General features: G+C 38.7%; 1 protein-coding gene across 2 annotated transcripts in view; it reads left to right on the top strand.

Annotated features, from left to right (window-relative positions):
* The window catches only part of AMOT (angiomotin), a 118,452-nt gene extending 94,308 nt beyond the window's left edge, over positions 1-24,144 (top strand). For both annotated transcript variants that reach the window (XM_063431943.1, XM_063431942.1), the window contains exons 4-13: positions 436-916; positions 1,599-1,743; positions 3,516-3,608; positions 10,288-10,433; positions 16,301-16,450; positions 18,749-18,939; positions 21,130-21,252; positions 22,283-22,515; positions 22,622-22,849; positions 23,035-24,144. In XM_063431943.1, the coding sequence (XP_063288013.1) occupies positions 436-916; positions 1,599-1,743; positions 3,516-3,608; positions 10,288-10,433; positions 16,301-16,450; positions 18,749-18,939; positions 21,130-21,252; positions 22,283-22,515; positions 22,622-22,849; positions 23,035-23,132 (1,888 nt within the window). In that variant the 3' untranslated portion in view covers positions 23,133-24,144. The remainder of the gene's footprint in view (positions 1-435; positions 917-1,598; positions 1,744-3,515; positions 3,609-10,287; positions 10,434-16,300; positions 16,451-18,748; positions 18,940-21,129; positions 21,253-22,282; positions 22,516-22,621; positions 22,850-23,034) is intronic.
* The last annotated feature ends 2,486 nt before the right edge of the window (positions 24,145-26,630 follow it).

Genomic DNA, 26,630 nt, shown 5'->3' with positions numbered 1-26,630 from the left:
ATTGTTCAAAGAATGAAGTAGTTCTGTTTATCCGGGTATAAGTCTTGGATCTATAAAATATAAATCTGCAACAATTGCACTAAAACCAGTGCATGCAGCGTGACTGTGTTTGTATGTAACATGTAGGAATTTGTTTTTTATTGTCCGGATTGTGTAATTAGTAACATATTGTGAATGTAAGCAAGGGAAGGTTTGTGTTAAAATATCTCCACACATGTAAGATGTGTATACTAAAAAGCAGTTGTTCCCCCAGGTAGACTACAACTCTCATTATGCTCTGTTGGCTACCCATTTTTTAAACCAAAGGTGGCAACATATTTTATGACTTTAGCAAAGATACGGCATGCGTTTTTATTGCATTCAGCATAGTTGTTAAATGACATAGCATTTCTTGTTTGTTTTAAATGTTTTATCAATGTACTTTGTCTTCCACAGGCAAAACCAGGATGTACAGCCACAATTCCAACAGCGATCATCATCGCACTACCACAGTCCCACCTCTTCTCTTACATCTTTGGGATCTATGAGCCTTCTTCAATCTCCTCCCCCATCAGGCATGTCTCCTTCTCAGCACCAGCAGCTGCCATCCCCGAGTCATGTGGACTTCTTTGGTGGGCCACCACGATCTCAGCATGTACCCATGTCCAATCAGTACCACCAAGGAGACTATTACCGCTTGTCTCAGCCTTACATGGGACAGCAACAACAAATGCAGCAACAGCAACAACCACCACCACAGATGGACCCGAATCTATCAAGACCTCCCCAGTTGCCTTCACCCTTTTCTCCGATGCAAGGTGACCCCTTTGCCATTGTGTCTCGTGCACAACAAATGGTCGCTGTTTTGTCTGAGGAGAACCGGTCTTTGCGGCAAGAGTTGGAAGGATGCTATGACAAAGTCGCAAGATTTCAAAAAGTATGTTTTGCCTTCTTACTTTTTAATGTTTGGAAATTAAAAGACACTTTACTAAGGGACAGTGTTTTTCTGTAGCGAACATCCATTGTAGCAGTAACAAGGCAAGGTTCCAAAATCTGATGAGTTCAACTATGTTTGATGTAGTTCTCATCCAATAGCAGAAGAGCCTCCAATCCGTGTGATAACTAGGCAAACATCATGAAAGCTATAGCCATTTCAGCTCTGACAATGGGCATCTGCCATATTTGTATCCAACAGTTTTTTTTAATGAAGAATATTTTTTTAAGTGCTTTGATTGTCTGTGTGGAACAACGCGTATGTTTCTTTCATGTCCTTATCTGATCTTTGCTCCATAAGAACACTCTATTGAGATTTTATATTGCTGTCATTTATTCCTTTGTCCTGTTGGCCTCTGTGGCTATACGTTGCTTGTGTTTGCAGAGTTGGCCAACTTATTTTGACAGGCCGCCAACTATTATACACAAGTACCTTCATTGTTTCTTTGATCTGTACATTTCAGGAGGTCATTTATTATTTTTTTTCTGCATAACTCTGTTGTACTGCATTGTGTAAGGTAGCATATTACTTTTCATTTAGGGAGGGAACAGGTGCAGGGTGTTTATTACAGAGGGAGTGTATAATTGGCCGTATGCCTGCTGACTCTGCTTTGTCTGTTTTTAAGATGGAAATGGAAATTCAGAGGGTTTCCGAAGCTTACGAGAATCTTGTCAAATCTTCCTCCAAGAGAGAGACGTTGGAAAAAGCCATGAGAACTAAACTAGAGGGTGAAATCCGGAGGATTCATGACTTTAACAGAGACCTCAGAGGTACTACTTTTATTTACACAATGATCAAATTCCTATTGTTTGAATTGTTTGCTGAAATAACTGTATGGTTTTCTTTGACCAATTCAAAATAAACCCTGTATGCTAATCTCTTGAACATTATTTTTCATAGAGATTTTTATTTTGATTATTTTCATGATGAATTTAAGTACAGTTCACCGTATTGACATTTAGGGCACACGTGTAAATAGCAAAGATTGCATTTTGGGAGGTTGTGGCCAGATGCATGCTTGGAAAAAGATGGCCTCTTCACAAGAAGTGCTAACAGAGTTGATAAACTGTTGAGTTCATAAATACATTGCACATTTGAGGCAAGAATAGCTGAACTGGAAACATATCTCACACTCCGAATTAGTCAATTTGACTAATTTGGCCAAAAATGTTTCCAATCCACAAGTGAATTCCAGGCAAGCCATGGTTGAATGAATAACTGTCAATATTTTTGTAGAACTGAGGAAGAACTTGCAAATTTTAGGCTAACCAAGCAAAATGTGAACATTTCTCCTCTTTTACCTATTTATTATTTTGGCCTAAAATTGCTGTTACCTTGTCAGTTCTCAACATTATCCATTCTAGTCAATAACTGTGACAATCTTTGGAATGGCGAGGAAGACAATGGAACAGGAAACGCTAGGTTCTGCAAATAGCATTTTTGTGGAACCATTTGAAGGCAGAATAATAGAATTTGGAAGAATAATAAATTCATTGGAGTTTATTTGGGGTTAATTATTAATATGACACTACAGTTCAGGTATCCTGCCCAGACCAGTTTTCTGTATAATGCTGGGAGTTTTCACAGTTGAACTATTCCTATGGGTGTCGATAAATTCCAACCCACTCACAAAAACGAAGCATCCTTAGGAATGACATGCATCATGAACTGTGTTCTATTACCCAAGACGCATTTCCACAGCTTGTTAACTCAGATTTAACAGATTTTGTAGTTTAGTGTATGGACAAATGGGTATTCGGTTAACCGCGATAAGTCTGCCAGCCATTCTTAGTAAACTGGTTTTCTCTTTTTCATGTGCAGCCAAGTTATCGTAAATATCAGATTCTAGGGTTTACTAGAGTAATGAATTGACCACTGAATTGCAAACGCATCACGTTTATGAAAAATTCTACAATGTAGCAGTTTCCCCAAATCTTCTATTTTCACCTACATGTGTCTTTTAGTTTTCTTTTAGTTTTCTTTTCTACTAAAATTATTCAGGCACCAAACCACTAGAACTTGATATTATTAGAGCCTTGCCACCCCCACATTGTAAGAAGTCAAACCGTTTTCGAAAAGTTTGACTTCTTACCCTAGATCCAACGGGTGCCGGCCACCTCCACTACCTTGTCCAGAGTAATGGAAGTTCCCCAGCAAGAACTTTCAGTAGCTCTCAATGCAGGGCATAGGTCATTGGCTGAGATCACTAGTTGACCGCATTGCAGTGCAGTCAACAAGTACTAACAGAATATCCTCCTACAGCCATGGCAGTGAAGGCGCAAGCACCCGTGGACCCTAGGTAAGAAGTCAAACCATTTGAAAACTGTTTGACCCTTACAATAACGGGGCGCCTTTAGTGTGGACAAAACATTTAGTTTATCAATTCAACTGATTTGTGCATTAGATGAAGGTCATTTTAGAGATTCCAATTAGTTTGTGCAGTCTCTAAACCCTGTGTATGTGCGCCTGTGTATTTTAGGCTCAATATTAATTATTTCATAGATGTAAAATTGGTAAAACTTGTTGTGTTGTTTCTCTCTAGAACGCATGGACACAGCCAATAAGCAGCTTGCAACAAAGGAATTTGAGGGCTCAGAAGACAACCGCAAAACGATCTCCCAGCTTCTATCACAGAGTGAGTTATTTGATATGTAGATAAGGCTTTTCTCCTGAATTTCTGTTTTTACACTGTGTATTTCTGGCCCTCACGCATTATATGGTAAACCATCGTAGGCTAACGATTTCTGTTTAGAGGTACACACCAAGCTCCATGACCAACCATGTTCCTTACTCAGGATATCGGAGAGGGTGCTGCCTATCCTAGTTATTCAAGGCATCTGAATTGTCAAATCTCTGCATGGGTATGGAGGGCAAATCCGTAGTGACGTTTACAGTTCCTCTCATAGCTTTTTGTGTGAGCAATTGCCTGTGCAGCAGCTGTATGCGTCCTGACTGTGAGTAGCTTCCTTCATGAAAAACCATGAATGAAGCAAACCAGATAGAAAACAAAATCAATACTGTGCCTCTGTTAGCTTGCTGGATAGTTTCATGGATATTTTTGTCAATGAAATGACTAAATATTATGTCCCAATATCTGCATGTCCTGGCTTCAAAATTTCCTTGCAGGAGAATGCACTTAGCTACACTATGTATGCTGAATAGGGCGATGCAGGGCCACACACATTGTCTGAGAGCATCAACTCTTTGATAGACATAGCGCAATCCTGGGAGAGACAATTCCCCTTTGAGCAGTTATTTTTATTTGCATTTCTTAAATTACTGACTCTTTTTGAGAATTCTATATTTGTATAACAAGTTCCACACCCAGTGGGTCAGAAAAGGGAGCTACCTCGTAGAAACAGAAACGTGAGAAAAAATGAAAATGGATTCAACAAAAATATGGTGAAGCCATAGCAACAAGAAATCTTTACAAAAAAATATAGAATCGGGTCAAGGCGACACTAGACAAACTCTGCTTTATCAGTGATGTCTTTTTTAAAGGCTCACTATAGTGTCAGGAAAACAAAACGGTTTTCCTGACATTATAGTGCCCTGAGGGTGCCCCCACCCTCAGGGCCCCCCTCCCGCAGCGCTGAAGGGGTTTTAACAGCTTACCTTATTCCAACGCTGGGCTCCCTTGGCGCTGGTGACCTCTCCTTCCCGGCGACGTCAGCTCCTGAGTGGAGCGGAATGCGCATGCACGGCAAGTGCCGCGTGCGCATTCAAACAGTCCATAGGAAAGCATTTCTCAATGCTTTCCTACGGACGTTCTGCACGCTGGATGCGAATTTCGCATCCAGCATTGCAGAAGCGCCTCTAGCGGCTGTCAGGAAGACCGACACTAGAGGCTGGCTTAACCTTAAATGTAAACATAGCAGTTTCAGAGAAACTGCTATGTTTACATCTGAAGGGTTAAAACCTGAGGGACCTGGCACCCAGACCACTTCATTGAGCTGAAGTGGTCTGGGTGACTATAGTGTCCCTTTAACTCTTACCTACAGCCCATTCATTGCCCACTGTCTGATTTTTCACATCGCTTCCATCATTCAGTGGTTTGTTTGATGTCAGTTTAGTGATTTATATTTGAAACCTTATACAGGCAATTATTGTTTTACTCCTGAATGTGATCGCATATGATTTCACAATGTGTTTTTTCCCCCCCTGTCTTCTAAAATGTTTTCTTTTGCAAATTCAATTGAAGTGAAATCCACAGCCTAATTACTGTTAGAAATAGACTTGATTTTACTATTTGACCTCATTGAACTAGTGGAGTCACTCTCCCTGCCTGTCTGTAGGTCACTCGTACTGTCAAAATGACTGTTCATTGAGCCACAATTACAGTGATTAAGACATCACGGAACATGATTGTTAATGCTTGGGATAATAACTATGATAAATAACTTTTAATTGTGTTTTCCCTTTCACATAAATACATTAAAGGGAAATTATATTCTCCTAGAAATGACCAGTAAGCAACATTTTGTAATCTGTATATTCTATAATCACCTGGTTTTGTGATGGATATTGTTACAATTCTCTGTAGAGTTGAGTACTTGCGAAAAAATAGGTTGAGGGAATGAAACCTTGAACCCTTCTTGTAGACTAAAATTGAAATTGAATTAAATAAACCATTTGGTCTTTTTAATACACTGTTTTTCCATGCGCTACGCAACTACTAATCTTGTAGATTGTTCATCACTTTATAAAGTTGTTGTTTTTTTTATTTTATTTCATTTAACCGCATGTGAGTTGAGGCAGTAGAACAAGATAGATGCCCCCTCTAGCTTTATTTGGTAGTTTTAACCAAACAATATCAGAAGGTTTTATCGAATAACAAACGAAAAGTAAAGTGATGTAAAGCCAGACAGGCCTACTTAAAAAGCAATCTAATGATTAGAAGCAAAAAAGAGGTGCCCTCATAGTTCTAAATAGAACATTTTTTAGAAAGTTATGAGGCAAGTTACAACTTTATTAAAAGTGGCTCTATGGATTTGACACACAACAGCTTTTTTTTGGTGAATATGTAGAAAAAATAGGCACTTGCTACATTTTCAATTCCCTTGTCAGTTCTCTACAGTTTTCAATTTTGTGAATAAGGCATGTCTGTGTCAGTACTTTTTTTTCTGTCTTTTTTTGGCATTTGAAATATTGGTAGGTAGATTGTGAATAAATATAGCAGATATCTGTGCGGGCGGCAACACTCGGTTCAGTCTTGTTTTCTTGCAATCCTTGTACTCACTCCAAGCTATTCCACAACCTTGGCTGTTGGAATGTAGCTGTACTGGTCTGACAGTTGCTGGGTGTTAATGGCTTCAGGGATTCTTGTTACGTCATTTTGTTGTTTTATTGTTACTGTTGCACTTGTAGCTAAGCATGAAGTGTGTTCTACACTAAAACTATCCCACTCCTGTCACTTTCCATGATCCTTTTAAAGTCTCAAGTACACTAATTAAAGAGTCATGTTTGAGGTGTTAAATAGCATTTACTGATGTTATACTAAGAAAAACAATGTTTTATCTGATTTTTATTAGTGTTTAGAACATTGTTTTGGATAAGGTGTTGTCTATATTTTATTATTTTATAGTAAGTTCTAACTTTTTTTTTGTCTTGCCTTTTTAAAGTATTTTTTTTTTAGTAAATTTAGGTAACTAGTGCACGTTCTTAATAATGTTCATAGTATTTTTGTAATGTACATCTTCCTATTTTGTTTACTCCTTTTGACTGTTTTTTTTTTTTTTTTTAACTGGGGTAGGAATCGGGGGCAGGGAGAGTTATTTATTTCATAGATGTAAAATTGGTAAAACGTGCTATATTGTTTCTCTGTAGAACGCATGGAGACCGCCAATAATCAGCTTGCAACAAAGGAATTTGAGGGCAAGAGGTTTAGATCAAAGTCGCATTTGCTTTCTGCTGGTGACTAGTGTATATGTATATAAAAAAGTTAAATAGATGCGTATCTCTGTTGTAATCGGTACATAGGGAACGAGGATTGAACATTTTTATTAAACCAGTACATTCTAGTGGCTTAACAGTTATTTATTGTCTGTTTCATACACATAGGAACTTTATGAATTCACAGTCTTTTAGATGATTTGGGGCCTTTGTCAGGGTACCCACCTCTAGTCTGCATCATTTACCAACCCCTTGTGATGCTGTGCGCCGTTTCAGCATCGTCCTTTAAGTGGAACACTCTGTTTATCACAATAATGATTCAGTGCGTCATTCCATTCCAAAAATGACGTGACCTGTCTTTCTACGATACAGCACCATAATAATGATGCCGAGTGTCATTTCAGCATTAAGAATGACGCAGTGCGCTGAATCCGAACTACTTTGTATAGCCTGAATTATGGACGTCTGGCGGAATTTTAATGTCTCACTTCTACAACGTCACATATTTAAATTTGGTTTAGATCCCCAATTCCAGCTCGACTACAATACAGTGCTAAATATATAGAAGAAGAACCTTAATGCCATTTTCTCCGTGACCTTACCCTTGCAATGGCTGATTATTGTATCACGATGTGTATCATGGTGCAAACGGACAGAGCCCATATTCTTATACATAATGCATTTTGCAGTCATGGTTTTCTCCAGGATTAATGGTGAATACAGTTTGATGTTCCTGGAGCTTTTACAAGAAATATGTTGTTGGCTCTTCAGCTAAACTGTAGATGGTTCATTTTTTTTTTTTTTTGGTGGGTTGGACCAATATGATTTTGTGACGTTTCCGCCCTGAATAATAATAATCCGTATTAATATATTCTCCTGGGAACATGCTGACCTTTCATGGGAAATTTGGGGAATGTTCCCAGTCTGATGATGGCATCAGTGAAGTGAAACTTCTCCCAAACTGGCATGTCCCCGACTAGAATCCTGTTATTTCTCAGCATTACGATAGGGGTACACCCATCTCTCAGGAACACACCCAGATGTTTTGTTTTTTTTTATGCATAGTTTTGAAGAAAGAGATGATGGTTTTAATTACTATTTAATTGAGTGAGTCACAGCATTGGCACCAGTGTTAAGTGAGAGTCACTAAATGAACAATGACATCCATTTAAATTAAAATCACGGTCTGCTATGAAATAATGTTGCTGCCCAAGAAACATCAGTAAATGGAGGCGTCTACAGAATTGTAGCTCGGTGCTAATCAGGAAGTGGACCTCCAGCTGATTGTAAACCAGAGTTCCCATGAACCTTTGCAGGCCAATTGCAATAAATGGGAGATGGAGTCATCAGAAGTTCTAGTAAAGAATACCATAGTCCTATTTTCCTGTATGCTTCTAACTGGTGAAGCATCCTCCAGTAAGTTAAGTCCCAACAGCAAGAGTGTTGCATATTTTACTACTTACCTGCTAGACTCTTAGAAACAACTTAGAAACAACGGCTAAGAGCACATAAAACGTATGATCTGCCCATTATGGGAATATTCAAAGATAAGCTTTGTTTCATACAGAGTGCTCTTGAATACATATACTTTGTATAGCTTTAATTGCGTCTGCCGGTAGGTTATCCCAGGCATCTACTCCCCATTCTGAAAAGCAGTGTTTCTCACATCACCGTTCAGTCTTCTCTTTTTCCCAATTCAGATCATGCTATCGTGTAACTTATCCTTCATCCCTTGCTTCTCTGGGAACATTGCCACGGACGTTACTTCACGCTAGTGAAATCCACTGCTTCTTTAATAAAACGGACTTTACTCACATCTGTTAAAAATGGCAAACGTTTAAAAAGAAAATGGCATGTTCTGATAATCAACATGGCTATTTAGAAAATAAATAAATACAAACCAGTAGACAAATACACACTTATTCAAAATAATTTATTGGAAAGCAGTATGACTATAAAGCTTTAAAATGGATACACCGCATTCTGCATTTGATCTTCCTAGTGATATTAGGAGCTGTAATGATCGTTTGCATACCTTTTAACATTAAGAAGTGTGTTAGAGTGAGAGGAGGGACAGAGATGTAGTGGCTGGATGTGTACATCCCATAAAGGTGGCATGTCAATCTGGCCTTCATTAGTGTTGGACTGGCAGCCCAGTTGGCAAGACCCCAAAGGCAGCATGGGCGAATGCATGGGCAGAAATATTGGCATGTTATGAGGTTTATGTGTAGGACTTTCTGGATACATGTTATTGACATCACCAAAATTTGGACAACCAGAGAATTCTCCAGGGTTTACTGGACATGATCTATCTATGGAGTGAATGGAGAACACGGGCTACTCTCCATGATTCCGATGGTGTAAGTTTATTCAAGGGTAAACAACCCCACCAAACAATGCTACATTTTGGCTCCCAAGAGCCTTAATCATGCCGAAATATTGCATTGTTTGGTGGGGTGGATTATCTTTGAACAAATTTACACCATCTGAATCTTGGAGAGTAGCCAGAGTTTTCTATTTTCTCCATTGCTCAGGTTGGATTTACACGGAGCACCTCCTTGACTGATGGCCGACTTGTAGGGCGTAACATGTGTGCATATTTACTTGTTTCTGACATATGGGGTGTCCTTCCCAATTCTGGACAATTGGGAGATACATACAGGGTTATTTACTAAAGTGAAAATTTAAAGGAACACTCCGGTCATAATAGCCACTTAATCGAAATGATCTTGTTATGGTGCACCGAGGCCCATGGGCCCTTTCTTACCTAAAGGTTGCCTCCAGCGCCACATCTCCAGTTCCCCCAGTGGCATCCGGGTTCTGAAATTGAGTTTCAGGAAGAGCGGAGTGCCACTGAGCACTGACGTCGCTTCTTGGCTAGAATGGTCAGCTGACACTCTATGCCAATCTGGAGCATAAATAAAAAAAAAAGTATGATTTAGTGTAGAAAATCAGCTGACTGCTCTAGCCAATCATTGGCTGCTGGGTCAAATGGAGATCCAGCACTGGAGTCAACCTTTGGGGTTAAACCATTCGACAACGGTTTAATCATTACAGATAAGAAAGCGCCCGGGGACCTCTTGGCACCATAACAACTTAAATTCGATGAAGTTGCTATGGTGATCGGAGTGTGCCTTTAAAGTGAATTCAAAGTGGTTTTCAAGACCAAAGTAGCCGAATGAAAGCAAAGCTAATTCAGAGAATTTTTTCAGTTCACCTACTTCAAACTTAAACTTGAAATTCATCTTTAATTCTCACTTTAGCACCCTTCTAGTTATTATAATGGGAGGATCTGCATCCTGTAAGTTATTTATTTGTTTTGTTGCACATTTTGACATATAAACTGCATCACTAAACTTGAAATAAAAGTGCATTTTGAGAGCTGTTCACCATTGAAATAACTAATCCCTTTCTGCTCTTAGATAAGGATATCCAGAGGGAGAAAGAGAAGCTGGAGATGGAGCTTTCCTCTTTACGCTCCACTAACGAAGACCAAAGGAGACATATTGAAATTCGGGATCAGGCCCTAAACAATGCACAGGCGAAGGTGGTCAAGCTGGAAGAGGAAGTGAGTATTTTTTAAAGCTTCTGTGACCTTGGAGATTCACGCGTTTTGTATATTTAATGTGAAATGTAAATCTTTATACCTTATTATCCTTTCTGTGAAGTTTGCAAAATGTAGGCTAAAATACCTACATTATCGATATATATTATAATGTTTGATACAGTGGCGGATCCAGAGCCTGATCTTGGGAGGGGCACTTGTAGATTATTTAAAGAAATAATCCAGACACAATAACCACTGCAGCTCTGTGTAGTGGTTATGGTGTCAATAGCACCGTGACTCCCCTCCCCACCCCCCCGAGTAAGCAGTCAAATCGTTTAAGAGCAGTTTTACAAACATACTGTCCTATGATTGTGTATTTCCCCCCTTTTTGATATCAACAAGTAAAAGGCATATTCCAAAGTGGAAAAGCTAAGTACAATTTTTGGTTGTAAATTGCACTATCCTTGCAAAATATTTGTACACATTTATAAGTGTGTTTTTGCACAAATGCACTTGGTCACTTTTTTTTTTTTGCTATATAATATTGCACATATTATTCTCACTTATTTAAATAATTAATTCTGGTCTTAAAGGCACAGCGCACTTTACTTTTTGTTTTGTACAGTTTGACAACTTACCTGAGGTCTGCTGGGAAATGGGTCTGTAGTATGGCATAGCAACTGTGGTGTGTGTGAGTGGTGCAATGTGTAAGGGGTGCAGTGTGTGTGTGAGCAGTGTCTGCGTAAAGGTTGCAGTGTGAGAGTGAGGGCGGCAGTGTATGTCAGGGGTGCAGTGTGTGTGTGTGAGGATCCACCACTGGTTTGATCATTTTATTTTAAAGGGAATCACAGTCGACGGTTTAGGAAGTGAATGCCAAAATAAGGATAAACCTTGAATTGACTTTCAAAATATGGGTTAAAATAGCATGGTCGTAAGACATTTCTAATTATTAGTTAATCAAATTATTTAATCTGAGATTTTGGAATGTATTCAACAATTTTTTAAATGTAAATAGCCAAGCCATGATTATAGTTAAATTGGAGATTTTTTTTTTTTCAAATAGAGTACCCTTTGCACAAAATGTGCAGGTTTTTTTTTTTAAATTCACCACAATCAGCTGTTTAGTAAACCAAACCCCTTTATTGCCGAATGTTAAATAGGCTTAAATAACCAAAACCGGCAGAATAAGTCCGTATTACACCTAGCTTTATCCAATGTGTAGTAACTGCTGTGTTTTACAATCAATAGAATATAGGCAGTCCACTGCATGCTGTTACAGGAATGTACAGAAGAGAATTTCCTTTCCAATGCTAAATACCAGCTAATTCTGTAAACAGACCTATATGTAGCGGGAACTATTTTGGCAATTAATGCTTTTATTTTTTTTAATTTAAAACGCAAATATGATTATACAGTGGGGTGATGAAAGATTCCCTTTAAGTGGCGTTGGGAATGCTTCACAATCACTCATCACACGCAAGAAGCCTAGACGCGCTCTGGGAAAGTGGAATTCTCGCTTGATGAAAATAGAACATTTTTTTTTATTTTACTCTCTGTCTGGAATACATCAGGCAGCTTCTAACATTCCACCTGGCTAGGAGCAAAATTACTGCAGGGATAAAAGAGAGAATAGAAGCAGGGCTGCATGTTTGTAACCGCTTTCTGTAGTTATTTGCACCGTCTTTGTAAATTACTACCGTACTGGCAGCTAGACTCTGAGCGTACCTACAGTGCATCCTTTGCAATCCCATAATGCAATATTGTAACGCATTCACTGTTAGGCACGATGACAGCAAATGTATAAAGCAAGAGGTTTAGATCAAAGTCTTATTTGTTTTCTGCTGGTGACTAGGTGGTGTGTTCATGATTGTGTAACATGGGGATGCCCAAAAGGTAGATCCCCAGATGTTGAAGAAATACAACTCCCATGATGCTTTGCATGCCTCTAGCATGACATAGCATCATGGTCGCTGTAGTTTTAAAACATCTGGGGATCTACCTTCTGGGCACCCCCGGTGTAACAGATGCTTTGAGGGTGTACATGCCATCAAGTTACCAGCAGCAAGCAAATAACACGTTAATCTAAATAACTTTATTCATACATTTGCTTGCATTGCGGCTAGAAATAATATTGGTTCCAACATTTTTAAAGTGATTGTATTGCAGGCTGTGCAAACATAAATGCACTTGTTGTTCATGCGTTTCCACCCTGTTCCATGGTCAAATGGTTTTGTTTAAAACGATTTGATAAAATGTAATTTATCTGATCTTAAGTTAGAAAATTCTTCAATTCCATATGCCATTAAATGCTATTGGACAGTCTACCGGGTGAACAGAGAAGCAGAAGTAACTGAAAACACATTTGCATCTACAGCACGTGTCTCCATGGCAATATCAATACCCTATTATTCTACACGTGTGCTCCAGCACCTGCAGACAAATGGCGTACAAGCACATGTGTACTTAGAATGCTATGCAAACTTTTTGGCATTCTGGGGATATATCCATCTGTATGGTATGCTAAGACATACAAAAGATGAAAAAACATGAGGAATTAAAAAAAAATATATATATACCGGTATATTATTCTATAAAACATAGCACAACCCTTAAGATTTGCAATCCGGACGGCATATCTGCTCTAAAAAAGTCACTAAACTTTCCTAGGCCTTCCCAAGTTGCTAGCAGCAATCATTCACGGTTACATGCAATGCGTGATTTAGTTTTGTGCGTACCATGTTCCTATTTTCTATCAAAATAAAGCTCACTAACTGTGTTAGAACCTCACCATCTTCCAGAGCATGTCCTCACTATGATCATTTCCAGGTATCTGTAGGTGTAAAACAGCATGTATGTGCAAAGATACACACCAATAATCTATTGCTGAGACAGAAACACAATTGTAACTTTTTATTTATTTTTTTGCTGAAAAATCTTTATTGATTTTTTTTTTCCACAAGAGAATAAGTGGATGAAGAAAAACAGCAAACGTAGCCAAAAATAAAGTGGCCCTCTAAGCACCATAACTACTGCATCTCTTTGTAGTGGTTATGGTGCTCAAAGCCTATGGGTGCCATCCCCCATTTTTTTTTCTAAACTGCTTTATTATCTTCAACTGATAATGGGGAAATATTACATTTATATTTTATTATTCCGGCTTTATCAAGCACAATTCCAGCAAAAAAGGACGGCATTGATTGCCTAATAGTGTAGGGCCACCATCTCCCTGCTCACCTTGTTGTTCATAACAACCCCTACAATGAGCTGTGGTGGCTATTGGGAGTACAGTGTTCCTTTAACCCCTTAAGGACACATGACGTGTGACATGTCATGATTCCCTTTTATTCCAGAAGTTTGGTCCTTAAGGGGTTAAGGACATGTTGAGAAATCTTGTAATAACCAATTAGTTTGAAATTTTGGTTGCAAATAACCTATGGAAGGGTTAAATATATATTCAGTATTACAGACACAGCCTGCCCAAATCTTTGGTAGAATGTAACTCCCATCACCTGAGTAATTAGAGTATTAGTCTAAGAACAATTTAAAGGGAAACTCCAGTGCCGCGCATGCGCATTACGTCTCCCCATAGGAAAGCATTGAAAAATCATTAGACAGCCACTCGAGGTGGAGTTAACCCTGCAAGGTAATTATTGCAGTTTATGAAAAACTGCAATAATTACACTTGCATGGTTAAGAGTAGTGGGAGTTGGCACCCAGACCACTCCAATGAGCAGAAGTGGTCTGGGTGCCTGGAGTGTCCCTTTAAGGCCCTGCAGTGTGGTGCACTGTGGAGTAGGTACTGCTGACCATCCTTATACCATAAGAGGTATATGAAGCAGTCAGTATAAACAGAGGGGATGCCTCTCATAGCTCTGTCAAGTACAATCTGAAAGGGCCTCTGCTAGGCAAGGGCTTGGGATATATGGGATTCTTTGCATAGTGGAAACATTCTATAAACAGCTCTAGAAAAAGCCTGGGGTTTATTAACTAAACTGCGAATTGGTACAGGACTTCCAATATTTAGGACGGAATATCCAATATGGAAATCAGCTGAGTTGGAGAATATTCTCTTTTCAGTTCCCCACTGTTTACAGACTAAATTGTGCACATAACTTTAACCATTTATATACTGGGCTCTCTTGTGTACTGTGAAATGAGCCAAAAATAAATATTTGGGATACCATATCTTGCAGAATAATAAAAAATGAATACTTGTGCGTCCCATCCCTTCTATAATATGCTGTATTTGTCTGATATGTAGGTTATAACCTCCCCGTAGATTGAATAACAGTTGTTGTTTTTTTTAACTCTCCTTGTGCTTTTGGACAAAGAAAAAAACAATGCTGATATTTAAAGGCAGTTTGTCTGGATAGTCTACAAGGAAAAAGGAAGGTGTAAGGAAAAGAGAATTTGTGAAATGTGATCAAACTAGTATGGTGGTGGTGTGCCTCCCATATGCATGTGTGAACAGGCTATGTGTGTGATGTAAATAAGTATTCACCTGCTGACGACATTATTGTCAGCAGAGTTCTAGGCTGGCCTCCTGTATTGCTAAAATGTGAAATTGTAAAATGTGACCAAACTGGTATGGTGGCAGAGTGCCTCCCATATGCATGAATGAACAGGCCATGTCTGTAATGTGAGCCTGGGGTGGCCAGCAGGTAGCTTATTGGATAATTTTGACATTCCACCTCCCATCATGCTTTTACAGCCACAGACTGTCACAAAACTGTACTATCACCCATATACAGTAACAATCCAAACTTATGATGCAAGTCACGAATGGGAGGCAGTTACCTCTCTAAAAGTCCATCTCTCACAATGCCTTGCAACTTGTAGGCCATAGTCTGGCAAAACAGGAAGAATGTGGATCTACATCTAGAGGGGTATCTCATGTCAGCTTTCACGTCTTGTTGATGCTCATGCAACCATTCATTTTCTAGCTAAGAGGGAGCAATGAAGGAGATTTACCAAAAGGAGGAGTAGTAGTCGTCAGTGGAATGTGCTTGCTTGTTCTGCTGGTTTCCATGGTAATTGCAACACCTTTAGTACATTTAAGCACCACACATACTGCTTTGATAAATCTCCCCCATATCGGGGGGGGGGGGGGGGGGGGGGATATAGGCCAAAGTGTTAAATTCACATCTAATTCCCCACTTCTCTTGTTAGGAAATGTTTCAATGCAGTGTTAATTTGCTATACAGCAGCTAAGATAAATGGACATAGCAGTACTGTATTATTTGATTATTTATATAGCGCCAGCAAATTCCGTAGCGCTGTACAATTGGTATTTGTAAAAACCTCATACAAAGGGGTCGCAGCATGGCCTCTTTGGTCGCTGTTTGCAAATTGGGGAAGACAGGTCCCTTCAGATTATGTTAGTTCATGAAGCGTGTGTTGAGCCTTTCCAGCTTCAGTAATAGGCCACAGGCTCATGCCATCAAGTTGGCCCAAGGCTTCATATGCCTTATATTTGTGGAGTCTTCAGCTACCGTCTGGTCTTTTTATAATGCTTACTGGTTCCCCTGTTTATATATATTAATTTGAGGGAAAGATGGTCGGTTTATGAGCGATAAATCAGTGTTTTTTTCAGGCTCAGGACCGGAGCTGCATGAGATGGCTTCCTTTCAGCTCGACGGTCGGCCCTGCCCCCCAGGGCAGTCTTTTTCTAACCTTTGGTTCTCATAACCCCTTTTGGGCCAATAATTAAAAATTTTATCTGGCATTTTATCTGATTTGATGAAGTTAAAGACAGATACAAAAGAACATTAGGGTCTCCTCCAATTTTCTCTTTATATAAGGTGGCAAAATGTTGATAAGCATCTTCCCTAATGTCTGAGATAAATAGTCAACAGAATCCTAAGCCTCTGCTATCTTCTTTATTACAGCTGAAGAAAAAGCAGGTCTACGTGGACAAAGTAGAAAAAATGCAACAAGCCCTGGCTCAGTTACAGGCCGCCTGCGAGAAGCGGGAGCAGTTGGAACATCGACTAAGAACCAGGCTGGAGAGAGAGCTGGAATCTCTACGTATGCAGCAGGTAGGTGGACCTCTCTGCCATGGGAGCCTGGGAGTGTTTTTTTTTGTGTTTTTTTTTTAAATGAATAAATGGATCAGAATTATGGAGAATTCCCTTGGTAACTCTGCATTCTAGGAGCTGAAATTTTTTTACGATCAAATATTCCTTTCCATATCTGTATCTTGTATTGAATGATACTTCCCATCATGCACCTCTTCTTGTTTTGGTTTGTATCTTTGTATGGTTAGAATGGATACAGTAACTAGGAAACTATTGTTTATGTGGGTCCTAAAAATTTTGTTTCTCCACAGAGATAGTCAAATCATAGGATTTGTCTAAATCGTTGTCCTGAAGGTGTTAAGTTACAAGTTATTTTCTCCTTACTGGGAACTTGATTTATTTATATGGGATTTATTCAGATTTAAAATATATAGGAAGCCAAAATGCTATTTTAATTGTGATTTGTTTCTGTTGCGTCTTAAGTGTTTTATGTCATGGCCGCAAATAAACCCTGTCCTAAACCTTCCTGTCCTCTTTCTTAAGCTACCATTTGAATGAATTAGCCCGACCACTTGATAGGGGTAATTATGCTTACTCTCGCTTACTCTCCATGCTTCTAAGTGGCCATTTTGAAAATTAACCCATTGGTTACTCTGTGGCATGGAAGGCTGTGAAATATTAGGTACCCTATCAAACACTGAACTCAAACACTGCATATAGTCTTGGCATTAATTGCATACAAAGAAATAAATAACACTTATTTACCCCCAGTATATAGTATAGTTCCAGTAACATGTCACTGATACTAGACTGCATAATACACCTAAATTGTTATTGTAAACATTCTGATAGCAGAGCCTGCACTTTGCTAGGAATTGTGGAGAATTAAGGGAATTTTATTTCCTCTGGGCTCAAAGAGCTGAGTGTGTGAATTTATTCCAGCTTGGCTAATTTCACCCAACAATTGAAATGTTTTTAAAAAAAAAAAAAAAAAAAAAATTTTTGCGGGGCAAAAGAATCTAAATGAAGTTTATTCTGCAATTCCCAAATGAATAACCCAATATATATTTTAACCTACCCAAACATACTGTTATACAGGGGGCTCTATACTGCAGCCAGTCCAGAAATAGCCAGTATAAATTTAGCTGTGTATGTGGGCCCTTCTATCACCCTGTAATAGTGCTGTGCATGCACATTTCTCCGAGAGTATTTGCACAGTCAGGTTGTTACAAACCCCCAGTCTTCCAATCACCCTGAGAAATTAAAAAACAACTGCAGTTACTGAGGTGAACTGTGGTCAGCGGCTCCTGCCGAGGGAAACCAACACAATCGCCTTGCTTGTGTGTTGTGTCCAGAAGGAAAATGAGTCTAAATCAAGTCCCCTCTGGCTGCTCCTTCAGGCGCGGGAGCACACTGCATGCTGTGTCCGGCACACATGTGGAGAGGAATTTTAACGAACTCAGTCTCTTCTCAATGTCAAAGACCCATTGTTCTACTTCCTAATACTCTACACAAATAACCCCTTGCATGGACATCACTTAAAATCTGTTCGTCTGATGCATAAAAGCTCCTGGCTTAATAGAACTAATCTTAGTTTTTAACAAGAGAAGGACAACTTCGCAACAAAACAAAAATATGTTCTTTTTCTAAGCAGAAGTGGCAGTTTAGGTTTTACTTTTGTGAATTCATAATATATATATATATATATATATATATACACATACATACACACACACAGAAAAACTCACACACATAGACAGAGATGATGGAAGCCAGGGGACAGCTGTGTCGGGCATTGAAGGTCCAGCTTTGGGTTTAAACCGTTTAACACCTGAAGGTAATCTGGTCACTTCTGCACTCAAAATGTAAATGAAGTTGTTATGGTGGTGGGAATGATTACTTTAAGATGATTTTTGTGCTTAAACTGTTTATATAATCATTGGGCAGCACCGTTACATACATTTCTTGCCTGGGATTGGTGGGTGTTCTGGGCCTCTCCCACACTAACAGGCAACTGATTTGTCAGAGCATTTTAACTTAACTTCTTAACTTCTCGAGTTAAACAGTGTATGTAAATCCTGACACTATAATGGGATAAGAAGTCCTGCAAAGTGCATTGTCCAGTCAGAATGTGTAGTCTGGTTTTATTTGCACAGTGTGATATCAGCTGTCAGGCAGTACTTAATATAAAAATATGATCTGTTCCTCAGGCACATAAAGCAGTATGTGTTTACATGCATTGTGTCCTATTGGAGTCATATTTTATAAAACACTCTATAAATAAGCAAAATGAAAACTGTTTTCCTTCCTGTTTTGTAGCGCCAGGGGAATTCACAGTCTGCCAATGTTTCGGAGTACAATGCCTCCGCTCTTATGGAGCTTCTCCGAGAGAAGGAAGAGCGGGTACTTGCCCTTGAAGCAGACATGACCAAATGGGAACAGAAGTACTTGGAGGAGAGCGTCATGAGACAGTTTGCTCTCGATGCTGCTGCCACTGTAGCTGCTCAGAGGTAAAGATGGTCTATTTTGTACAATTTAGACAATGGATTTCTATTGAGCACATCTGTTTCATCGTAAAATCACAGCTCTCGACCATTCATATTACACACTGGAGATCACAGAATACATCATCTGGTTAGCAGCATAAATTAATGGTGAAAAAGTTTCATGTTTTAGAGCATTAATAGGTTGACACAGTTATAAAAGTGTCTGACATTTTCTGATAAAGAGAAAGACCAGAATATTTAACCCTATTTATTCAGGACTCCATCTATATTGATCCAGATCATGATTTATTAAAGTGGCACAAGTAATGTACCCAAAGAAAAAGGCATGGTAAGGAGCCGCAACCACTTCTCTGTTTTGCTTATTTCACTTGCTTATCATGTGATATAGGTAGGATCTGCACTGTGCAACACCAGTCTCTTTCTCTCTACCAACGATAGCCGTATGATATATGTAGGAGCCTCAGCCTGCAACGTGGGTCTCTTAGCAGACTGACCGCTTCTTTTGGTTGTCATGTGATCTATATATAATAGGAGTTGCATTCTGCAATGTGGGTCACTTCCCAGCTTCTTTTACAGGTCATGGGATATAGATAGTAGCCGCAGTCTGCAACACAAGTCTCCTTTTAATCTGCCAACTATGTGCACAGGCCACAAGATATTGGTAGGAGTTCCATTCTGCCACACTATTCTGGTTAATGGTTTACCGTGCTCCAGTGCTGGTTACGTGATATTGACAGGAGCTGCAGTTTGTGACATGACGCATGCCCAACATCCTGCACTTGTCGCATTGTAGCTAACAATGGTTTAGAAATATACATTTCACGCATGCTTATTGCTTCCTCAATTGATGGTGCTAATTATTCATCATAGCCCTCTTTAATAAACATTTATAATCCTAATTTCTAATCGTGTATATTGTCACACATTATAACGGTGAATGTCCACCATTTCACCATTGTGAGAAAAAAAACATTTTATCTTCTAGACAATAAAAAAAAAAAAAAAAGAAAAAAAACATGACAGAAGCTGCAGGTGTTAGCTGGACACTAAGCCTTCCCACGCTGTCCCATAGTGGAAAATGTGTCTAGTTGGCCAAGTCCCTAATGAGATGGGTGTGCTGTGTATGCATTCCACACTTATCTTATCTGTGCTTGTGTGCACTTCTCAGGCTGTGTGTTGGAATTCACTAGATATCCCAGTTTGAAGAGCTCATAGTTGTAAAACTGCATTGCTTGTGTAATTTAACCTCTCACTAATCAGTTACACGTCAACTTTTTTTTTTTTTTTGCTCGATATACGACTTAGAAGTCTGTTTCTGATTCTTTATTGATATTTTAAGAATGTCTGGTTGACTGAAGCCCTTATTGCGGTTATTATTATGATGACGATGTAGATATGCAGACATAAAAAATTACTTGACTTACCTTTGAGTGTCCCACATTAACCGCAACCTTGCAACAACCAGGCAGTTTCCTTAATCAAATTCTGGTCTTTACTTTGTTTTAGTGGAGTGCAGTACATCTCCCATAAACTCTTGCTAAGTAGGGGATTTGGGGATATTTAGATTAGCTGTCTGAAGGGAGCCACTAAGCTTGTGTGGCTCATTATATTTTCTGATGATGATATTAAATACAAGTGAATTGCAGATTTATTACAGTAGAGCAGGGATCGGCAACCTTTGGCACTCCAGATGTTGTGGACTACATCCCCCATAATGCTCTTACACCCATAATGCTGGCAAAGCATCATGGGAGGTGTAGTCCGTAACATCTGGAGTGCCGAAGGTTGCCTATGCCTGCAGTAGAGCATTGTGGGAGGTGTAGTCCACAACATCTGGAGTGCCGAAGGTTGCCTACTTTAATTTTGACAAAACTCTGCCAATGTAAGTGTATGTTAAAAGTAAACTATTTAATGGATGGATAATGAGTTAAGACATTGATTTATAAACATGGTCAGAACTATTATTTACAAATGTGATTACATTATTGTCATGAATAAATGGTTGTTTATGTAGTATGATGTTTTGATAATTATAATAGAGTCTTGATTGCCAATATTTGAACAGCTTATTGTTTTTTTTATTTGGCAACAATATGACTTCCAGTATTCCTTTGTCTGATTTAATGAATAATTAAGATAAATGCCTCTGATTATAGACCTGCCCTAATTCCCTTTGTTTTCTGTGAATTTTAGAGACACATCATCGATAAGCCATTCTCCGACCGGGAGTTTTGATACCAGCCTTGAGGCCCGGATCCAAAAAGAGGAAGAAGAGATTTTGTTGGCCAACAGACGCTGTGTTGACATGGAGGGCAGGTGAGAGATGGTTCACCACTAGCTACTGGTATATTTGTATTAACTTAAGCTTGATCACATTCTCATAGCACCTGGGGTGTATGATTTTGAAAGCATTAAGGTAGAGGTGAATTTCACATGCACTAAAATAATACTTGAGAAATAGGATACACTATGAAAATCATGACCGTCAACGCTAATCAGTTTTTTGTATTATTTCACCTGGCAAAGAATTGTGAGAGTTGTAGTCCAAACAAAAGCGCAAGGCCCGCAGTTGGGAAACTTGAGGTCAACAGTTGCCTAACCGTGGCCTCCAGCTTCCATTGAACTTCAGTGCCTAGAATTCCGTACCAGCCAGAACAATTCAGAACAAGCATGTCATTGCTTTACATGGTTAAATAAACACTATAGTCACCTAAATTACTTTAGCTAAATAAAGCAGTTTTAGTGTATAAATCATTCCCCTGCAATTTCACTGCTCAATTCACTGTCATTTAGGAGTTAAATCACTTTGTTTCTGTTTATGCAGCCCTAGCCACACCTCCCCTGGCTTTGATTGACAGAGCCTGCATGAAATAAAAACTGGTTTCACTTTCAAACAGATGTAATTTACCTTAAATAATTGTATCTCAATCTCTAAATTGAACTTTAATCACATACAGGAGGCTCTTGCAGGGTCTAGCAAGCTATTAACATAGCGGGGATAAGAAAATCTTAATTAAACAGAACTTGCAATAAAGAAAGCCTAAATAGGGCTCTCTTTACAGGAAGTGTTTATGGAAGGATGTGCAAGTCACATGCAGGGAGGTGTGACTAGGGTTCATAAACAAAGGGATTTAACTCCTAAATGGCAGAGGATTGAGCAGTGAGGCTGCAGGGGCATGTTCTATACACCAAAACTGCTTCATTAAGCTAAAGTTGTTCAGGTGACTATAGTGTCCCTTTAAGCACTAACACACTGCCACCAGTCACACCACCAAGAGTGGTATATGAGGCATCGCCTTAATCATGTAGTTTATAATTTAAAATGCTGTGTTTCTCTGCCTGTTAGGATAAAAACACTTCATGCCCAGATCATTGAGAAGGACGCAATGATTAAAGTTCTTCAGCAACGCTCCCGCAAAGATCTAAGCAAGCTGGACCAGCCCTCCTCCATGCGACCATCCAAGTCACTTATGTCCATTTCTAATGCTGGATCTGGGCTGTTATCTCACTCCTCAACACTGACTAATACCCCCATTTTGGAAGAAAAGAGAGAGGACAAGAACTGGAAGGGCAGCTTGGGTAAGCGTTACACTGCTTTTAAAAACTAAATAAATAATAGATAGATATTCACCCGGAAACCGTACAATATGCAATAACACATGTTGCTCCTCTTATCCTCATACAGGAGTTCTCTTGGCAACAGAATACCGCTCTGAGTCCATTTCATCTACTCCATCACCGGTCCTTCCATCCACACCACTTCTACCTGGGCACTCAAAGACCGGTAGCCGAGATTGCTGCACGCAAACAGATCGGAATAGCGAGCAGAATAAAAATCCTTCTGTGAGTGCATCTCCTGGCCCACCAGTGCGACTGGCCACTCCAAGCCCCATGTATAGCTCAGACAGAACAGGTAATGGCTAATAATGTTCCTTTACAATATTTTTATTTAATAGAATCCTATTTTTATAGCTGTAACATTCAGTCCTCTTTGGATGTTATATCTTGATTCATGCATGCGAATAGAAAAATAGTATAAAATGTTTACATTTACTATTGAAATATGGCTTTTTACCAGTCTATATTTTTGATTTTCAGACACAGTTTTTCAGTCCAGTACTTTGGAAAGAAAGAACCCACTCCCACAGCTTACGCAAGATGTTACAGATGGCGAATTGGTTGAATACCTCATTTAAAGACAAGATACACGGGACGGGGTATTACATCAAACAGACTATGCTATTTATAGGAACAAGTAATCCAAATTTATTTATAGCTATTATTTGGAGCCTAAATGGAAGAATAGATTTTCTTATATAATTCCTAAAAACGATCATATTTACAGTTCTGTAAAGGAAGTGAATGCATTTTACACTATTAGAAAAGTATCCTTGATTCTGGAGAACATATGTATATGCATCCAAACGATTTTGGGATGAAGCACTGACATGATGATCAGAAAGTCGCGCAACCCTCTTCTTAGTCCCTACATATGATTGTTGCCAAAATAAAATTGAACATCGGAAGAGGGTGCCTTTATTTGTCACAAAATTTCAACGAAGAAGAAAACACTTGATCCACAAGGACTTCTGTGTTATACAATATTGCAGGAATACTGGGGATAAAAACTGCACATTTTTTTGATAGCCAAGTAGTTTGTCATTTGACCGTGAGCAGTTCGGATATTACCCATCTGTTACATAGGACACTATTACACACCGATACACTCCAGGGCAATTTGTCCTAATGCTTTCAATCAAGGGTAAATGTTTGAACAATACAGGTGAGGGTTTTTCAAACATAGGATTGTGTGCAGATCTCATTATGTGGCTAATGTTTTGTTCTCTAAGGTAATTGAGAGTTTTGACAAGGTGATGCGAAAGCTGGCTTTCAATAAGAAAATTCAGTAATGAAGAGAGAAAATTCCCAGCGCCATTTCCCCCCACCCCCAGGGTTACCTTTTCTGTCTTTGCCTCTATACCTATCTATGTACTTTAACGGCTACAAATGATGCTTTGCAGTTGGTAAGATAGCAATCTTGTTGTTCCTGATGAGAGGAACAAGATCTCTGTACTTTATACTTTTTTACAACAATTTTACAACCAAAAATTGTTGTAAAAAAGTATAAATGCCAAAGAACTGCAGCGACAACAATTTAAAAAAATAAGTATAAATAATATGGCCAATATTTAATAAAATATCAAACTTTATAGTGATATCACTGCTTTACAATCTGCCCTTATGCAAGTGTGAACAGATAGCTGGGTGTACAATCAAATGTTTGTTGTGTTACAACGGAACTTTTCAAACTGTCTGTACGTGCCCCTAAATTCCGACTTCACTTTTGGCTACGGTGGAGGATATTAATTTGCATATGGTAACAATTTGTTTGTTATTGCAGTGTCTTTACGTTAGTTTACATTTTGCAGTCATTATACTTGGCACTGCGTATGTATGTGGACCACAAGTCCATGGTGCTTTGCCATTCTGCAATTTAATCTGCAAAGATAGCGGTTTTGTGTAGCTCTGTTAACACTGTAAATTCTATGTAGAATTTGTTAGAAATTCCGTTCGATATTAAGTTGTGTTTTACCAAAAAGAGGAATTGGCAGAAGAGTGTTCATCAACTTAACATGTTACTAGTTTACATAGTAAATAGTATCTAAATATTGAAGACATGGATTCCAAGACACCACACCTCAATGAAATGAGCCATGGTTTAAGAAGTGGAAAAACTGATTTAGTTCTTTCTGTATATGCCAAACCAGAATAGAGGGGGTTGGAGCGGGTTCTAGCTAAGCACTTATTTGTATGCTGTATTCCACACACAGACATGACTTAATTTAGTGCTATTTATACTTGCAAAGCAGTGAGGGAGACTTATCAAAGTGTCGGAATCTGAAAAGTGGTGCATAGTTAGAAATATGGAGTGGTCACCATATGTCTGCTGATTTAATTGGTTTCCATAGTGATTGCCCCCCTCGTACGATCACGACTTTGATCATCCTCCTCACCGTTTTTTTCGGCAGCTAGTTATTCTGAGCAGAGACATACCTACATTTAGGGATTCATTTAATAAACAGTAAGCTGTCCTGAGTTGAAAAGTTGAGGTTACGAATTAGGAAAAAAATATTTAGGCCTACAACTTTTTTTGGCAGCTCCGCACTATTTACTGCTTCAAATAAAATAACGATATTTATTTTGATTTCCTGTGCATTTACGTTGATGAGCACATTACTGTGTTTTTTGGGTTTTTTTCACGTGAAGAATGTACCTAGCTTATAGTTCAGTCTGGAAGCAGTGTATATACAAACGTACACCAGTTACCCCCCTGCAAACACTTTGAAAGTGTTTGAAACTTGCTTTTGTTCCGTGTTATTCTCTGCAACCTCATGCAACACATGAAAATGTAGAGTTTTAAAAGAATCTTGAGGTTTCTTTCTACGTTTTACAATGTATATTTTGGCTATAGAGGCATTGTATGTAGATGTATGCCAAAGGAGGTATTGATTTTTACCATTGCACAAAATGAAATATTCTAAATAAAGGCTACATTTTTTTAAATTAACGACCAATGAAAATATAAATTCACATTGGTTCATAGTCTTCAGGCTTCATATCTGACATAATATATAGCCTTAAATTGTTGACATAGGAACAAGAAGGATATTTAAAGTTTTATCGTTTCCTACCTTTTAATAATTACATTATCTTGTGTCAAGAAATGAACTGGTAAAGTCAGATTTATATTGGATCATTGGCTTATGTAAGCATACATACTATTCTATAAATTGAAAGATTCAAATATAATTTCCTTTCTAAATCAGTTGGTGATTCTCAACACCCCAACTCTCCGCTTTAAAATTTTTATGAAGGGTCACTTTAACATGTGTTTTAAACAATTCACAGTTTTGATGCAATTCTAATAGCTAATCTTGTTTAATATCACCTGAGCTGTTACCCGTAAAGTGGCATTAAGCAACCACTGTACAATGCCCAACGTTGTTGTATCGAGCGCAAGGTACCAATTTGTTGCTATGATTTAAAAGGCACAATAAGGACTATAATAGTTATAGTTGTCGTTATAGTATCGTTATAGGAACTTTAGATGCAGAACCCCCTGGTTTCTGCCAAATCATTTTTCAAACAGGGCTGTTTCAGCACTCAAATTCTTACTCCCTCCCCTCATTCTGCCATTAAAATGATGAAAACTTCCACTTCCTCATTATCCGTTGAAATGTGTATTGCAATGATAAGCTGTAATATAAGGATCAGGTTAGGTCCGCTCTGGTATATAATTGCTGTGCTAATATGGAAATGTGCACATTATTAAGCAGGCGAAAGGTGAGCTTTGGGTACCTAGCGTCATGGTTGTCAAATAGTTTGTCTGTAAAACGAGAACTGCTCCCAAAGACGTCTTTCACCAAAACCACTACAATTATCTGTATTTATCATCAGTGCTCTGAGTGTCCCTGAGGGTCCTGTATTTTACCCTCTAGAGATTTTGTAGACACTAAGATCTAGGAACGGATTAGCAGTTATCGAAATGTTTTCGTAGCTTTCTGGAGAATGCGTAGTCTAGAATATTAGCTTTTTTAAATTTAATAATATATACCAGCAATGTTCTAAGATTCAGAAATCGAACATTATTTCAACCATTTTGTAAATACAATTAGTAAAGTTTTTAGTATGCG

The sequence above is a fragment of the Pelobates fuscus genome, chromosome 9 (assembly GCF_036172605.1).
Source record: "Pelobates fuscus isolate aPelFus1 chromosome 9, aPelFus1.pri, whole genome shotgun sequence".
Lineage (NCBI taxonomy): Eukaryota > Metazoa > Chordata > Amphibia > Anura > Pelobatidae > Pelobates > Pelobates fuscus.
This window is presented reverse-complemented; position numbering and strand designations above follow the sequence as displayed.